The following is an 18,335-nucleotide window of genomic DNA, read 5'->3' on the forward strand; positions in this document are numbered from 1 at the left end:
GAAGGGGCGATCTGTGCAGGGTGGAGGGACACCGTGATCCGTGCAGGATGGAGGGGAGAGGGATGGAGGGACACCTTGATCCGTGCAGGATGGAGGGACACCTTGATCCATGCAGGATGGAGGGACACCGTGATCCATGTGGGATGGAGGGACACCATGATCCATGTGGGATGGAGGGACACCGTGATCCATGTGGGATGGAGGGACACTGTGATCCATGTGGGATGGAGGACGACGTCATCAGTGCGGGATGGGGGGACACCATGATCCGTGCGGGATGGAGGGACACTGTGATCCATGTGGGATGGAGGGACACTGTGATCCGTGCGGGATGGAGGGACATAGTGATCCGTGCGGGACAGAGGGACACCGTGATCTGTGCCGGATGGAGGGACATCATGATCCGTGTGGGATGGAGGGACATAGTGATCCGTGCGGGACAGAGGGACACCGTGATCTGTGCCGGATGGAGGGACATCATGATCCATGTGGGATGGAGGGACACCGTGATCCATGTGGGTTGGAGGGACACTGTGATCCATGTGGGATGGAGGACGACGTCATCAGTGCGGGATGGGGGGACACTGTGATCCATGCGGGATGGAGGGACACTGTGATTCATGTGGAATACAGGGACACCATGATCCATGCGGGATGGAGGGACACTGTGATCCATGTGGGATGGAGGGACACTGTGATCCGTGCGGGATGGAGGGACATAGTGATCCGTGCGGGACAGAGGGACACCGTGATCTGTGCCGGATGGAGGGACATCATGATCCGTGTGGGATGGAGGGACACTATGATTCATGTGGAATAGAGGGACACCATGATCCTTGTAGGATAGAGGGACACCATGATCCGTGCGGGATGGAGGGACACTGTGATCCATGTGGGATGGAGGGACACTGTGATCCATGTGGGATGGAGGGACACTGTGATCCGTGTGGGATGGAGGGACACTGTGATTCATGTGGAATACAGGGACACCATGATCTGTGCGGGATGGAGGGACACCGTGATCCATGTGGGATGGAGGGACACTGTGATCCGAGCGGGATGGAGGGACATTGTGGGCTCCCTCACAGACCTGAGGATCTCAGCCTAGAAGTAGAATGGGAGATCAGAGCAGGCATCTGCCCGGGGTCAGGAAGAGATGGACAGTGGTCAGAATAACAGCTGGCAGGTAACTGGTGAGGGTCCGGGATGAGGGTGGAGTTAAAGCCACTGGGGAGGCATTAGCCAAGTAGCCTTCACCCCTGGCCATGGACATCAACCCCTGCTCAAGCGACCGTGCCCACACCCCCAGGAAATAGGGATTGGCCTCCTTGCTGCACAGCCCTAGTTCACGCACCCAGGTCTCCCTTCAGTCCTGTTTGGCCTGAGAGTCAGCTTGGAGGGAAGAGCTGCAGGTGAAGCATCTTCCAGAGAAGAGATTCTCTCCTTGGTGCATGGGCAAGGATAGGTTTGGGGCTGCAGAGCTGCCCAGCACCACTGCAAAGCCACTCATCCTTTGTGACCAGCATTTTGCATCATGGCTGGCCTGTGGACAGCCAGGGGAAGGCCCAGAGACTGACAGGTGGCTCCTGCCTCAGCCCTGGGCCTCTTTTACTTTAGGGGACCTGGCGTCCGTGTGACAGTTGTCCCAGTTGTCATCGTGAGCGAACAGTGTCTTTGGTAGAAATGGAGACGTCAGGAAGTGCAGCCTGCTTTGTAGGAAGAAGCTGAATTCGTCTTTAGACACCTTGAGTTTGGTGCGAGGGCTCGACACCCGGGTGGCGTGGGGTGCTCAGCTGAGGCTGTGGGTCGCATTGATGGTCGGGACACTGGTTCTGGAACTCGTCCTCCCGGGAACTGGCTCTGTGCTCTTGGTCCAGCCCTTCTGTTTAGGGCTGTCAGGGGGGAATCCTTCGGGGACCAGCTCTGAGCCCTAGCAGGGCTGGAGGGAGTGGGGAGAAGTGGGATCCTGCGCACAGGGAGGAGGTGATGGGAGCCCGGTCCTCCACCAGCCAGCAGCAGCATGTCCTGAGGAGGAAGGGGGCTCTCATCTGGATTTTTCTGAAGCGTGTGGGTTGAGGGACAGCAAGGTCTGTGTGCCCTGGAGGTCACCTTCAGAGATGGGCATTTTGTCTCTCTTTCCCTGTGCGTTTACAACACCTAGTCACGTTTATACCTAGTCACTTGGGAGGGTCCAGAGGCTTGTGGCTCCCTGCAGAGCAAGCTTCAGTGCCAGAAGGGCCAGTGCAGGTGACCACCTCAGTGGGGCCACCTCAGGAGCCAGCAGGGAGCCGAGCCTCTGCTTGAGCCAAGGTGTGGCGGGGGGAGCTCAGCCCTGGGTGCGCCAGCTCTGGTGCTCCAGCTGGCCTGGAGCTCTGCTGCAGAGCTGCTCCGGGCCCTTCCCTGCAGGTCCTGCTCAGGGGTCTCACACTCCTCTGGGGGCCTCTTCTGGGCGGGAGGCCTCAGGCCTGCCTGGCCCTCCGGAGCTTTCAGGTCCCAGTGGTGGCCTTGGGCACAGGAGCTGTGTCTGGAAGGCCTGAGAGTGGCCCGAGGGTGCCTGGCCTCCTGTGGGTGTGGCAAGCTCACGGGGTGTGGCCCCACTTCCCCCCACAGCGGCAGAGGTGATTGGCCCTTCAGAGTGTGCGCAGGAGCTGCCCAGGGGCCTCTCGGCCAGGCTGCGGGCAGCGTCAGAGGTGCAGACCGTGGCCCTTATTTCCTCCCTGTGGGGAGTGTGGTGTGATGGACACCTGTCTTCCCGGGGAAACTGGCTCCTGGACCCCCACAGGACCACAGCCTGGGGTCCAGCGGTGCTTCCTCAGGAGCAGTGGACACGGCCTCTGAGGCAAGGGCAGGAGCTTCCTTAGTGTCTTGGGCGCCTGTGGGGGGACGGCAGGTGGACGATGGGGTGGGTTTGGAAAGACCCTGCGGCCCACCTTCGCAAGCCCTGGGGAAGGTGAGGGAAGACCTCAGAGGAGGGAACCAGAGAACCCAGGCCCCTGGGGTGCTCAGGCCTGGGGACCCTGTGACACTCTGGCTGTCCCTCTAAGGGTGTCGTTGTTATTTTAGTGACAACGCTGGACATCTGGGGATTGGGGGGGCTCTCCAGGGAAGGACAGGAGGACCGAGTGAGTGACGCTGTGCCTCTCTTCTCCCCGTCTCTGGCGAGCAGGGAGAAGATGCCGTTCCACCACGTGACAGCCGGCCTGCTGTACAAGGGCAATTACCTCAACCGGTCCCTCTCGGCGGGCAGCGACAGCGAGCAGCTGGCCAACATCTCTGTGGAGGAGCTTGACGGTAAGAGCCAGCCCTGCTGGGCACTTGGGCAGCCCAGGGAGGCCCACGGCCACCTGGAGGCCATGGTGGGAGGGCTTTGGGCCCTGGCCATAGTGGCCAAGGTGGCCATGGTGCAGTGGAGGAGTTCAGGCCAGCTTTTGCCTGAATGACCCCTGTGTGTGGACACCTGTGGGGAAGGCTCTGGTTTCCCTGCTCCTGCTGGGGAGGGGTGCCATCCAGCCTGCTTCTTCATTACTGGCAGAATTGCCTCACATGGTCATCATCACTGTGGACTCCAGCCGTAGGGGAGGCTGAGCCCCGTCCATGGCCATCTGTTGACGTGGGGTCACCGTTCCTGGGACTCTGCCAAATGGGATCACCCAGAAGCCCGTCCAGGACAGGACTGCAGAGCAGTCATCTTAACTGTGTCTGTGGTGACATGGTGCTGCCCTGCTGTGCCCTGGGCTAGGGGTGGGGACAAACCTGGGGACATGGTCACCAAGCTCATCCTGGGATGGCTTCCCATTGCATCCTGGGTAAACCAACCCCCTCATTAAAACACAGAATTAAAAAGAGGGGCAGGAACCCCACATAGAGAATTAGTGAACAGGGCAGAAGCATCTGCCAGGGCCAACCAGTCGGCTCTGGGTGCTTTTCCCGCTGTCCCAGGAGGCTGAGCTTCACCTGCTGCTCGGGCAGAGCAGTCGGAATGACCCGGGTGGCCGCAGGTGTGCTTTGAAACTCAGGGTCCAGATCTTGGGCCTCGTGTGGGCACGCTGGTGAGCATGATTCTCAGGAGGACTTCCCAGGAGGCAAGGATCTGGCTAGGGCAGGCTGCGGGCACTTTTGCATCTTAGTTCGCATGGTGAGCAGCCATCTGCAGAAGCTGCAGTCTCGTGGGCAGGGTCTGAGGGGAGGCGGGCGACGTCGGCAGAAGCAGGAGTGGTGTCAATGGGCCGGGCTCCTTAGGGACAGCAGCTGCTCCCCACAGGCTGGACAGAGGCTGCTGGCCTGAGAGTAGAGCGGGGCCCTCGGGCTGCCCGGCCTTGGTTGGCCCAAGGATGTGCAGACCCAGGACACAAGCAGAGAGCAGGGCCCTGCCCTCTTCCTGAGCGGGTCCTCCCGGTGACCCCAGAGCCAGCTGGAGTGGTGCTTGGATGGCGTCGGACTCCCTCTGGGCAGTTATGGCAAAACGCCAGAGGCTGGTGGCTTGTGGACAACAGGAGTCATTGTCCACGGTTCTGGGTGCTGGACGCCCAAGATCAAGAGATCTGATGTCTGACAAGGGCTCTTCCTGGTCCACAGGGGGACTGTGTTTTGACTGGTGGAAGGACAGGGAGCTCTTGGGCCTTGTCTGTAAGGGCTCCGCCTCCACGGAGGCTCTGCCCTCTGTATGGGGGCTCTGCCCTCTGCCGCGGGGATTCTGCCCTCGGGTTTCCACCTTCCTGATCAACCTCTGGAGGCCCCTAGTGTTATCACACCAGTGCCTGGGTTTCCCATGGGAATGGGGATGTGGACCCTCAGACCCTTGCAGTGTTGGCAGGTGGGAGGTGAGAGGCCTCCCCACCCTTGGGAGTCAGTGCCGAGAATGGACATCAGGGGCACGTGGCTCTGGGGGATTTTTATGTGTTTTGATTCCAGTAGATCCTGCTGGTCACTTGCTAGCAGGAGGACCTGACCCTTCCCTGTAGGATCTGCTGAGCAGCGCTGGCCGTGAGAACCAGGCAGAGCCGCCTGTACCCTGGGTGACTCTTGAAGAGGTTGAGATGATTGCGTTTGGTGATGGTCCACATCTGTCCACGTGCGGCCTCCCCCCTCCCAACTCTGCTCTGAGTGCTCGGGAGCTGATTTCTCAGACTTCTCGGAGCAGAACTTCCTCAGCGTAAAGCCAGGCTCTGCTGGGGTGACAGTCCACACTGGGGCTGGACTTGGGCCTTCTCCACAGGTGTGGACTCCCGGCAGAGTGCCCCCAGGTCCTGGGATGGGCAGAGCATGCAGGTTTGCCTTTTCCATGGGGCAGGGACAGTTGGTGGCACCTTTTCATCAGGTGCACAGTGGGGTCTGGGGGTCTAACAGCCATGCAGGTTTGGCTGGGGTCCCTGATCTAAGAAGGCCTGTGCTCTGTGGCTTGAGGCCGATGGTGAAGCTGCTGTGCTTGTCCTTCTGGAGGGCGGCCCAGCTCGCAGCCTGGAGCAGGGCGTCTGTTTTCTGTGGGAGACTGTCCCCTCACTGTTTATCATGTTGCAAGGTGGACACTGAGTCACGGCTCCTCCTGCCTTTTTTACAAGCGTCTTGGGCTCTGGGCGGGACAGTGAGATCTGTTCTGAGTTCAGAGCAGGCAGGGTCCGACTCCAGCTGGCCCAGGCGGTCAGACGGCCATCTGTGATGGGAACTGGGGAAGCTGGTATCCAAGGTTACAGTCCAGCTGGACTCAAGGTCTCCTGCATTCCGGCCACCCGTGCATCCTCAGAGGACAGGTGGTGTGGCTCAGAGCTGAGGAGCTGGACGCCGATGGACCTGGCAGTGGTCTTCTGGCCTGCTCTCTGGGCACTGATGTCATTGACACTGTGCTGTGCTCCTACACCGGCCACCTCCCAGGCTGCGGCTGCTACAGCCTCCTGCTTGAAGATGGCCCAGGGCCGGCTTCCAACCTGGTTCCTCATCAGGGATGGGTGCAGGGACGGAGGTCCCGTGGATGAGTGCTGACCCTAGATACAGGCGTGGAAATAGCACCATCACACAGGCCATCTCTTGCTGCAATTCACTCCTGCCAATTTCTGTTTCTTCTCTTTAAACAAAGCTCAGGGGAGAATCATGCAAAGCTGAGCAAAATTGGTCAGAGTAGAGTTGGAAATCATCCATCCAAACAAACCCCCCAAGGACGGACGGATGGAGACTTTCCTTCGTTCACTCCTATTTATCAGTCCATTTTCTGTAACTATGATGAAATACTCGAGCTGAGGACTTTATAAAGAAAAGAGGTTTATTTAGCTGTTGGTCCTGGAGGTTCCCAGAACGTAGTGCTGGGCACAGGTCATTCCCAGGGAGGCCCTCACGGAGAGTGGTGTCACAGAGGCAGAGCGTGGGAAGAGAGGAGAGATCATGATGAGACGGAATGGGATCAGGTGGGAAAGGCACCATGCCTGCTGTTTTGTAAGTCTGCTCTTAAGAACTAACCATGGTCCCTGGAGAGGGACGTCAGTGCCTTCCAAGGGCGGTGGCCTCAGTGACCTAATCACTAGGCTCTGCCTTCTACAGGTCCCATGCCGGACCCCAGCCTCCCTCGCAGGACGGCTGGGGAGAACCACAAGGTGGGTCACACTCAGTCATTACAGGGACATCAAGGAGGTGGACTCCTCATGCCTGTGCCCAGGGGCCCACTGTCCATCCCGGGAGTCTGCATGGTGCGAGGCCACAGGGGCTTCTGTGCGTCTGGAAGTGCAGCGTGTGGGATCCTGTGCCGTGTGTGGGTTGTGGTGTTTTAAAGACTGACTGGCGTTGTGAACGTGCCTGTCTGGAGTCCGTCTCTCTGGGGCGGTGACCCTTGGGCAGTGACCCTTGTGCGCCACGGCCTGCTCTGCTCTGGTGGACGCCTGGGCGGGCCCCAGTGAGATGTGGGTCTCCGGCAGCCCCCTTGGCCCCTTCCTGCTGTTTCGCCGAGGCCCTGTGTGACAGTCTCTGTTCCCTTTGCCACACTGAGGACAACCTGGGCCTGTGAAAACTCCTCTTGTCACTGATCACACGTGCGTGTGTTGTACGTGACAAGTGGCTCAGCCCCCAAGCCGCCCAGGTTGGCACCTTCACCCTGCGGGAGAAGAGGCCCCTGGGCCGTCGGCCAGCTGAGTGCCCTTCCCCAGGTGGCCCCACAGGTGCGGGCCCCACAGGGTGGCCTTTACCCCTTGCGTCCTCCTGGACCTGGGGAGAAGCTCTCCTTTGGGCCCTGGGCTGGGGGCGTTGGTGTGCAGTGGCATCTCACCGTCTGGAGATGTCCACCTCGTGCCTGGCCGCTGGGCAGAGGTGGGTCTCAAGGGCCCTGGGCTCCTGTGCCAGGGATCCTCAGCTCCTTTGTTCTCCCAGTGCCCTTCTCTCCTGTTCCCAGGCCAGATCTGGTCTTTGTCTCTTCCCAGGATGGCCAGGGTGGGACAGCCCACTGTGGTGCCACTGGCCTCGACCTTTTTCCCCATGCGCTGCTCAGATGGCTTGAGTTGGGCAGTGGGTTGCCCTGGGGACAGTTGCTGTGATGAGGTGGCCGTCAGTTCCTGGTGGGCAAACAGTGGGGGAGTCATGGTCCCCCGTCTGGGCTCTGTGGTTCCCGGGGGGTGGACATGGTGTCTTCTCCGGTTTCTCTGGAGTGGCCCGTAGAATGCGCCCTCGTCTCCGATGTGGGGGCCTGTCTCAGGCCAGCGTTTCCAAGCGGCTCCTGCCCACAGGGTGGGGAGCTTTAGCTTGAGTTGGGAGTGGCCTTTCCAGCCTGGGGCCCTGTCCCTCCGTGGTCCTCCCCGCACCTGTCCCTGGTCTCTGCTCAGAATCGACCCCCGTCTTCCCGAGCCCTGGCGTGGTCAGCCCCCCTGGCGTCCGTGCCAGCCACTGGCCCCTCAGGCCCCACCCTGTCGTCCACGTTCGTGTGGACCCTCTTCCTCAGCCTGCTCCTGCCTGCTGTCGCCGTCGTCCCCGGAGGCATTGCGTGCGGATGGCCTCCCGTCCTCCCTCCTGGGTTGGGTCTGGTGTGCACCCCTGTGTGCTGTACTGCAGGCCCGGGGACGCCAGGGGCTGCAGTGGACAGGCTTTCCTGGCTGTCTGCAGTGGCCTCTCCTCTGTAGCCACTCAGGGAAGTTCCCTCATCGGCCCTTCCTCTCCCACCTCCCGTGTGACCACCTGTGTGACCTTGAAGGTGCCTGCTTACCCGACCTCTCCTCTGCTCCAAAGCCGCGTCCCTCGGAGCTGGTCCTGGGTCAGCGAGGCCCACGTCACTCGAGGGCTGGTGCCCAGGACCCTCCTCTCTCTATCCATACCTGGGAAACACGCCCCTCACTCCGCAGTTGTGGGCCTGCAAGGCCTGTTACAGACCCTATGTGAACGTTATACGTGTTCTCCCACCGTTCTTCTCCCCTGTTCCCAGGCCCAAATCCACTGTCCATCACCTTGAAATGGTCTGGTTCTCGTATCTCCCGGCCAGAGTGGGACAGCGTGTGGCATCTGTGCGTACCTGTGACCACCTGTTCCTCATCTAGATTTTTCAGCCCTTGCCTTCTCCTTCTCCCGTCCTCTCAGAATACGCACACACGCACACATGTGCACACACGTACACACGCACACACATGCACACACATGTGCACACACGTTCACACACATGTGTGTACACACACGCATACATATGCATGCACACACATGCACGTGCACACACGCATACGCACATTTTCCCAGTTCTAGAATATTTGTTTGACTCTCTTCATAGTTTATAGTCTATTTTAATCCAACGTGGAGGCCATGGCCACCTTAGGCTTGGCCCGTGTGGCTCTGGCTAGCGGCTTGTTCTCAGCACAAGTGTCCCCAGTGCTGCTATGGAGATCTGTGTCCTGGGTCATCCTCACCCTTGGGGTCTCAGTACTGTCATGGCCACCATTCCAGCCGAAGTCCCCGGAACACCCGCTCTGCGCTGTCATGGCCACCGTGGTCCCCGTCCCAGCTGAAGTCCCCAGAGCACCCGCTCTGTGCTGTTGTGGCCACCGCGGCTCCCGTCCCAGCCGAAGTCCCTGGAGCACTGGATCTGTGCTGGGTGCTCTGCACAGTGCCCCCCGGAGCTGGCAGCCCTGTCGAAGGTACTACTGTTATTAGCCCTTGTCCACCAAGGTGGGACCTGGAGAGGCCCAGCGACCTTGGTCAAGGTCACCAGCAGCTTCTGGATCTGGGACTCGACATTTGCCCTGGTTTCTGGAGCCCAGGGCTTTCTGCTCTGGTGATCTGGCTCCTCCTTGTGCTGGACAAGCCTCTGTGTCTCCCTTGTACCTGTCCCGTTCCTGTCATGCTGCCATTGTGACACAGGGGTGAGAACCGCCAAGGGAGCCAGCTCTCAGGGGTGGGCAGACATTCTCAAAGCTCCGCTGGCCTGGCCTGTTCCTCCTGGGGCCCAGGGTGCCTGCAGGGGAGGAAGGGCCAGCCTGGGGGGCTAGCCTGGGGGCCAGCTGGGGTTTAGCCTGGGGGTCAGACTAAGGGGCCAGCCTGGGGGGCAAGCTGGGGGTGAGCCTGGGGGAGCCAGCCTGGGGGTGAGCCTGGGGGCCAGCTGGGGGTGAGCCTGGGGGCCAGTCTGGGGTCCAACCCCAGGAGGTCAGCCTAGGGTGGTACTCTGGGGGGCCAACCTGGCCCCAGCCTGGGGGCCAGCCTGGGGGGCGCAATCCTGGAGGGTTAGCCTGGGGGACAAAGCTGGAGGGGCAGTCTGAAGGGCCATCCTGGGGGGTTGCTCCTGCTGGCCAGTGCCAGGGGTCCTCCCACCTTCCCCGTCCGTCTGGGCCTCCAGCATTTTCTGTTTCTCTCCACCTTTGCAGGTTGAAGAGGGACCCCAGAAGCTTGCTCCTCTGGGGACCCTTCCTCTGGTGGCTCCTCAACAGAGGGTTTCAGGGAGGCAGAATGTTCTTCTCCAGGAGAGACGCTCACAGCCCTGGAGGAGGGCAATGCTCTGCTTCTCTCTTCCAGAGGAGGCAGTGACCTCCCCCGGGAGCCTCTGCATTGCCACAGAGCCCCGAGCCGGGCATCGGCCTCTCTGTCTGGGAGTCCTCCTGCCGTGGCCTGCCCTCCGGCCTTGGAGGCACGGGAGGGATGTCCCCATGGTGTCTGCCTCCCAGGGCCCCTGCTCCCAGGGCCCCTGCTCCCAGGGCGGCTGCTCCCAGGGCCGCTGCCGAGACTCTGGGGCTTCCCTACGTCCGGTTCTGAGCACGTGTTTTGGGAACTGTGTCCAGGAATGGAACCTGCGTGTCGTCCCTCCCAGCCCACCTTGTTCCTCTGTGATTGATATTCTGCCTGCATCCAAAGTGGCGGAGACACCTGTGATCAAAGAAAAGAACAGAGCTGTCAGGGTGGAAACAGAAATCCTCACACCAGGAAGACGGGGGTGACTCCTACACTGATACGGCCACTGAATGAGCAGTGAATTGAGCTTCCCCTTGGTTGAGACGAAAAGGTAAACAGGGATTACCTGATTCTAAAGATAGCCTTAAAGGGTCCTAGGAAGAATGATTTTCTCAGAGGGTTTACCCTTTGATCCGTAATCAAAATGCCACCTATGTAATTATTTTATATTGTTACTTGAAATATACCGTTAGCATTCACCCTATCTTACTCTCAAATTTCTGAGGACTCTTTAAAAAGATATTTCTTCCTAAAAGTGGCTTGATAGAGGTGAATCTCAACGAGAGAAAAAATGTTCATATCAGAACATTTGGATGCAGACAGATGAAAGTAGTTTGTAGAGATCCTTGTTGTCACATGATTCTAAGTATCTCCTGTTTTTTTTTGGTTCTTATTTCCAAGAACCTACATCAGATAGCAGGCAGAGATGATATTTTGGTGTGTTAGTCAGTTTTCTGTTACTCCAATGAAATAGCCGAGATAATCAACTTTAAAAGAAAAAAAGGTCTGTTTGGCTTATGGTTGCAGAGGTCTACCTCTGGCCCTGGCTTTGGGCTTGCAGTGAGACAGCACATCATGGCGGGACTGTGTAGTGCAGTGGGCAGCTCACCTCCTGGTGCCTGAGAAGCTCCAGGGAGAGGGGAAGAGGCTAACATCCCACAAGCTCTTCTGAGTGCTGTCCGCAGGACCTGCAGCCTTCTGCTGGCCCACCTCTTTCCTCTCTCGGCCTCCTTCCCATAGTGCCAAGCTGAGAACCTAGGCTTCCCCACCTGGACTGTGTGAGCACTCCAACCGCAGCACTTGGTACGAGCACCCCAGGTCCAACCGCAGCACTTGGTATGAGCACTCAGGTCCAACCGCAACACTTGGTATGAGCACCCCATGTCCAATCACAGCATCTGGTACGAGCACTCAGGCACCTGCTACCAGGCTTAGCCTGGACATGAGGCACCAGAGAGCAGGAGGTACCCGCTGTTGTCACAGAATGTCCTTGACATTGTTCCTGGGGAACAAAGTGCTTCCTGCCCGGGCTGCAGGTGATGAGGCCCTGGTGCCTCTCCAGTGGTCGGAACGGGTCCACCTGGAGTGGCCAGTGGGCATTAGCCATCTGGATGCTGTGGAGGCTTTGCCAGAACCCATCATTGCAGTGTTGGCTCTGCTGGTGCCGAGCTGATGCTCCTGCAGGTGATGGGCAGCAGCTGGCCCAGCGAGTTCCTGGGATGACTCAAGGGTGCAATATCAGCAAAGTGTTCTTGCAGGCTGGCCACTGGTCCTGCCCCGTTACGCTGCTGTCCAGGGCCCCTGGACACTGCTGCTGCAGCTCATTTGAAAGCAAGGCAGAGATTAGGACCCTAAAGGACACTACTAGAGGACAGCCCTTCTCTGTCAGGATGCCACGTCTCCTTCTATGGTTCCCAAGCAGGAGGAGCCCCGGGTTTGCACCAGGACCTGCTGGACGCCGTGGCTGCTGAAGCAATCGCTCTAAAGCTTGCTGGTTGGCGGCAGCTGGCATCTCTCCCCGGGAAGGTTCTGTGGAGCAGGCGCTCAGAGGTCTCCACCAGGCTGTGCTGTAGGCCTGAGCCGGTGCGGTCCACACCCACAGTCGGCCGGCACCCTCAGTCCCCTCACCAGGGCCTCTCCACAGGCTGCTTGGGTGGCTTCCTGGCGTGGGACTTGAGTTACCCTTAGGAAAGACGGTGCTTGAGTACCCTGTCTCAGATGTCAGGCATTGTCACCTCTGCATGTCTCTGCATTAGAAGTGAGTCACTGAGCACAGCCCACACTTGGAATGAGTGTCTTTGAAAGACAGAAGCATCAAAGAGTCAGTGGGCCTGTGTTAAAGCCACCAGAGACCGTGCAAACTAGCTTGGCGATGACTTCAAGCCCTCGAGTTAAGGCTGATGGCATAGAAAACCCTAAAATTGCACGTGGCCTTCCTTCATTCATTGAAGACCAGCTGTCAAGCCTGAAGTCAAAGCCTGTGTGATCTTAAGGACGGAGGGACCCTGGATCCCTCACCTGGGTTCTTGGCAGTTGCAGGTGGCTGGCGCTCCCTCTGGTAACCTCTCCTCCTTGGCACATCGGTGTCTAGCGTGGTGGCTGCTTCTGGTTTCCTGGAGAGCGTGGTGCTCCTGTCAGTCGGGGCCGAGGACAACCCTGCCTATCACCGCTTCCTCCCCGTCCTCCCCCGAGCTTGGGGAAGATGGCCGTGCTCAGGCAATGGCGGGGACCCGTGGAGCTTGGAACAGAGAGAAGCCAGATTCGCTCTGTAAGGACATCATAAAGGAGACACAGAGAGGAGGTGCAGAGGCGGGAAAGTGGCTCCTTGTCCCAGCGGCCACCTTTATTTATACCAGCAGGTCCCATCCGGGCGTTAGTACCATAACCACTGCTTGTTCTGCAGTCACATTCCACCGTCACAGTGCGCAACGTCAGGAGCTTGGTGCAGCTCGCAAGAGGGCCCACTGTCCGAAGTCACTCTCAGGTGGGCAGCCCCAGGGGCTGGTGAGACGGGGTAGTCATCTAGTAAGCGAGTCCCTCTGTTCCCAGGAGTGATGTGCCTCAGGTCAAAGTCGAAGGTGACACGACGCGAACACCGAGCTGCCTGGCGAGGACCACTGCACAGCGGCCAGGCGTCCTGTGTCTGCACAGAAACGTCCCACACCACGCATGCCACAGTCATAAAGTTTATCAGAGACCCCAGTCCCAACCACAGAACCCCTACACCCTCTGCTAGCCTCCCTGTCACTCGAGCTGACCGGAGGCCATGGCACAGCAGCTGTGTGACTCCCCACCTCTGAGCCTGGTCTCCAGTGGCTCACAGGTCACGCTTCCTACAGGGACATCCTGTGTGCGCACTGGAAGGGAGGGAGTGTGGCTTAGGGTCTAGGAGGGAGCTTAGGGTTTACGATTTTGAAGCTTCACCAATTGCCTTTACACACACTCACACGCACACACACATGCACACACATGCACACACGCGCACGCACGCACATGCACACACGTGCACGCACAGTTTTGAATTCTACCACTGATTGTGAGAAGAAACAGCCTGGCACGGCCGAGGAGTAGAGTGACAGGGAAGGCCAGGCAGCGTGGTCCCCAGAGGAGTCCAGAGGACATGGCTCAGGGCATGGTCCATCTTGACGGCAGAGGGTGTCATGCTCGTCCCCATGCTCAGGGCAGTTGAGAGGTGAACACCAGGCCCTCTGATGTGAGGCTATCTGCTCCTGGTGAGTCACCCCTAACGATGCCGCTGGGAAGGGTGTGGGCAGCAGAGCTGCTGATGTGTGTGGCACCTGGCACCAGGTGACCTCCTTCAGGGCTCGGGAGTGTTGGCTTCCTCACCTCTACCACGTGGGCAGGGGACCGACTCCTAGAGCAGCAGGGTGCGTTCCAGCTGTGACGTTGGCGCGTACTGGCACCCCACACGGGAATGGTCACTGGGATCATCATGACTGTCAATTACATCATCCTCAGGACAGGACAGCCGGCAGGAATTGTCCCTCCCACGTTGGGGTAGTAGCTCTTTAGAGGACACAAGGGAACCCTGGCCAGCATCCATTCAGGGCAGGCCCCTGCACGGTGTCAGGGCCCCTGACTGGAGAACTTACCAGCACATTCAGGGTCTCAGCTCCAGCCCTGCGCGGACACCTCCTGGCCCCGCCCCTGCGCGGACACCTCCCGGTCCCTCTCCTGTGTGGCTTGGGAGGTAAGAGTGAGTGTAAATTGCCAAGGAAAGCAGAGGGAAAGAGACCAGTGCCTCTGGCCCCCAACCTGGGTGTCCTGAGAGTGACAGCCAGGATCCCGGGACCTGCCCCGACATGGAAGCTTCTCTGGATGCCTGGACATGGGGTCTTCCCAGCCCCCGTCAGGGAGCAGGTGCCATCAATGTGCCCTCAAACCTCCTCCTATTCTGGCTCCCCAAGGTGGAGGGCAGTGGTGATGGGAAGGCCGAGGCCATCGAGCTGAGCAGAGCTGGCCTCCCATGTGAGGGACGGTGTCCAGACTCAACACCAGGACGGGCGCTTCCACCCCCGCTCAGGGCGGGTTTCCGGTGATGGAGGAGCCCTGTCCTATTCTGAACTCGCTGCTCCCTGCTCCGTGGTGCTCCTCCCCTGGCGCTTCCCCTTCCCTCCCCTGGGTAGAACCCAGAGCATGTTCACTTAGCGGTTCCCCCAAACTCTGCACGTCAGTGGCCAGATCGAAGACTTGTTCATCACTGCTAAGCTTTGTGGTGACAGAAGAGTGACCATGAACTGCCCAGGACCCAGGGCAGTGCTCTCCTGGGCTGCGCTGCCATTTGCCTGCTCAGGTTTAAAGGAGGCTCTTGGGTGGGCACCAGGCTGTGCGCTTGCTGCTGTCACTCTGCTCAACCATTGCCGCAGTCCGGCTGCAGCAGAATAACCCGGGGGTGACGAATAACTTGTGTACGTTGATGCAGCAGGAATGAGAGCCGTTTATTGTAGAATAAGAGCGGTATTTATACATTTTGCACAGCTTATCTAATTAGCATAAAATAGATACAGCAGTCAACCAATAAGGAATCTCCACACTTAATGGCTCGCTTTTGTTTCTTTACAGACCACTCCCTCTGGCATTTGGCCAGGCGCCATCCAGACTTGTTTACAGACTCTAACATTTCTCTGGCAAAATAACAGGTGCCAATCTGACTTGTTTACAGACCTTAACAAACCATGCGATGACAATTCCACTTTTCTGAGCTTAGGAGCACCACAGGGTGGGTCCAGGGTAGGATTCTTGGTCTGATGGCCCTGTGCCTTTTGTAGACCATAAGAGCCTCTCTGCCCTCTGGTGCTCGGGTCGGGGAGGCAGGAAAGGGAGCCTGGAACCCAGCCTGGGAATTCCGCAATGCCTCACTTCTATGGTACCCCTTAGACGGGCGCGTGTGATCTATTAGCAATGCCTTTGGGGGTGAAAAAACAAGAGGCCAAGAATAGCCAGAGTGACCCTTAGCCAGAAGTGTGAAGCGGGAGGCCTCGTAGCACCAGGCCCTGAACCACACCACAGAGCTGTAGTGACAGACGGCATGGCATTGGCACCAAAGAGACCCAAGCCCAGCGGAACAGAACAGAAGCCAGAGACAGACCCACATGAATTCAGTTATCTCCTACCAGACAGAGGTGCCATCAAGGTACAGTGGAGAAAAGGTGGCCTCTTCAACAAACGGTGCTGGAAAACTGGAAACCCATGAATTAGACCCGAGTCTCTCACCCTGCACAAAACTCCACTCAAGGTGGATCAAGGACCCACGCCTTAGACCAGAGATGCTGCACCTGCTAGAAGAAAAAGTAGGCCCAGCTGTCCACCCTGTTGGCTAAGGAGCCAACTTCCTCAACAAGACGCCTAAAGCACAGGAAGTAAAATTAAGAATCAGTAATGGATGGGATCAAACTAACAAGCTTCTTCACAACACAGGAAGCGATCCAGACCACGAAGGGAGCCTACGGAATGGGAGAGGGTCTGTGCCCCCTGCACCTCAGATGGCTTCAGTGGGCTGGGATTTGAGTTCCTCTCTGCAAAGCCGAGTGCTGGGTCATATGTCGTAGTGAGATCTGGAGGTGAAAAGGGACGGTCACTTTACTTATATCTCTCAGCCCTTTCTGCCCAGTGTCCATCTGCTGAGATCCTGCGCTGCCCCTTTTACTTCTGTGGAAGCTTCTGCAATCCTCCCAGGTAGGGAAGCCTCACTGTGTCCTCTGACTCGGTCGCACTTCTCCTGTGTTGGGTCATTCTCCCTCCTGCGTATCTTGATTCTCCCACATGGTCCCGTCCTGGAGGGCAGAACCCACTTCCTTCTGAATCCTTTGTAGTGTTTGCGACAGAACCTTCACAGTAGGGGCTGTGTGAATATTCGTGGAGTTGACGAGCTTTGATTTGAAAGAATTGAAACTAAATTCTTAGAGTTCTGCGATACTTAGAATTCGGAAGCTCTCGATCCTATCACTGGTTAGAACCCAGCGAAGGTTTATGAAGTCCTACTCTGTGCTGGGCCCTGGGAAGGCAGCCATGAAACGTCAAGGTCCCTGTCACTAGAATCAGAGGTTTCGTCACGGTAGCGGGTTCCTTTCTGAGCTGGCGTACAGGGTGGCCTGTCTCTCCCGCCCTCTCTGTCTGTGGTCTTCAGCGAGGAGGTTTAACCCTCAGAATGGCCTTCTTAATCCACCGAGGTGGGGGTTCAGGATACGCTCTTGAGTGGCTCCGGACAAGAATGTGGTGCCCCGACAGCAGCAGACACTCACGGTGGCCTTGGGGCAGCAAATGAAGGTTGAAGAGGAGGAAGGGAGGTGTGTAACACGTCTGGAAATATTTCCATTCAAACGTACGGGACAGCAATGGCGTCTGGTCCTTAGGTAGGTGAAGACCCACTTAGCTGGTGTCCTGGCTCTCCCTGGCGCGTCTGCCCCAAAGCTCCTGTTAGTCACTTTGGGAGTGTCCAGAGGTGAGTCGATGGGGTCCCCAGGGGTGACCTGGTCAGTGGATTAATCCACATGTTGGATTGATGATGGGTCACTGCCGGCAGCTGCAGGGAGCTGTGGGTGTGGCTGGAGGAAGTCAGTCCCTGGGGATGTGGCCGTCCCTGGCCCCTTTCCTCTCTCCTCTGCTTCCCAGCTGGGCATCTTTCCCCGCCACACCCTTCCACCTTGGTCTGCACAAGGCCATTGGCTGATCGTGGACTCAAATGGAGAGTCCAGTAAACCTGTCCTTTTCTAGGTTGTTCTTGTCACAGAAGTGAAACACTGACCGACGCAGACAGGATGAGGTCTTTCCCGTGGTCCGGTGTGCTGCCCAGACTCGGGATCCTGAGGGCTACAGGCTCAGAGGGTCACTCAGCACAGCCACGGGAGGTGCAGGGAGTGGGAATGGGGTTGAAAGGGAAAGAGACCTGGCCACTGTGATGGGTTGGACGTCAGTTTGGGATAGCGGAGAGGCCTTGGGCCCAGAGTGACGCCCGGAGCTGCATGCCTAAGCCTGGTCAGGATGGCGTACCGCCCGACCGTGCGGACCTGATCACCGTGGCCTGGACGTTCAGGACCACGTGCTTCCTCTTCTCCACCAGCCTGGCTGGGTCACAGCCTCTGCAGTTTGGAGAAAACACACACCTGCTGTGGGGAGGAGGGAGTGGGGGTGCCGCTGGTTGTCACCTTGAGTGTTATACAGGTGGCTACTGTGACTGTCTACTCTGGGAAAGGCCATTAGACGTTGGCTGCTTCATGGTCTTTGTCCAAGGGACAGGGCCACGCCCTTGCTTACAGTAATACGTGGCTGTGTTAATTACACGCACGTGGTCATGTTAGTGATGAGAACACGTGGAGAGCACTGAGGCCTTATGTCCATGGCAGAAGCTGAGGGCCTGGCCACCATTCGGGTTGGGCTGACCCCTTCCCCTTGTGAACATCAGCTGTTTTTTTGACGCTGTGGAAGTGTGGGGGTGACCACAGGCGAAGGCAGGTCCTGTGGGTCTGGGGCTTGGCCCTCATTAGGACACGGCCCTACTGGTCGGCTTGTCATCCATCTTCCAGGTGGGACAAGTGAGGGTGTGTGAGCGTGGGCAGGGGGTGGCCAGAGTGAAAGGGGAGATGGTGGTAACTTGGCTTCCGAGGGTCGAGAGGCTGAGTCCGGGAGGCAGGGCAGCGTCAGACGGCAAAAGGACGTCGTCCCGGGCCCAGAGTTAATGGGACCTGAAATGTGCCGGCCCAGTGACGTGGGGTCTCCAGGCTTTCAGGCTGAGGCGATGAGGGCCTCTGCAGGTCCATGTGGATGAGGGCCTCTGTGGGTCCATGTCGATGAGGGCCTCTGTGGATCCAGTTGGTGAGGGCCTCTGTAGGTCCATGTTGATGAGGGCCTCTGTAGGACCATGTTGATGAGGGCCTCTGTAGGTCCATGTTGACGAGGGCCTCTGTAGGTCCAGTTGATGAAGG

At 58.4% G+C, this 18,335-nt stretch overlaps 1 protein-coding gene across 1 annotated transcript in view; it reads left to right on the forward strand.

The window, feature by feature from the left end:
- The window catches only part of Caln1 (calneuron 1), a 331,295-nt gene that overhangs the window by 78,800 nt on the left and 234,160 nt on the right, over nt 1-18,335 (forward strand). Inside the window, exon 2 of the mRNA XM_076840164.2 lies at nt 3,171-3,291. Coding sequence (XP_076696279.1) covers nt 3,171-3,291 — 121 coding nt within the window. The remainder of the gene's footprint in view (nt 1-3,170; nt 3,292-18,335) is intronic.

This window comes from Callospermophilus lateralis, chromosome 19 (genome assembly GCF_048772815.1).
Source record: "Callospermophilus lateralis isolate mCalLat2 chromosome 19, mCalLat2.hap1, whole genome shotgun sequence".
NCBI lineage: Eukaryota > Metazoa > Chordata > Mammalia > Rodentia > Sciuridae > Callospermophilus > Callospermophilus lateralis.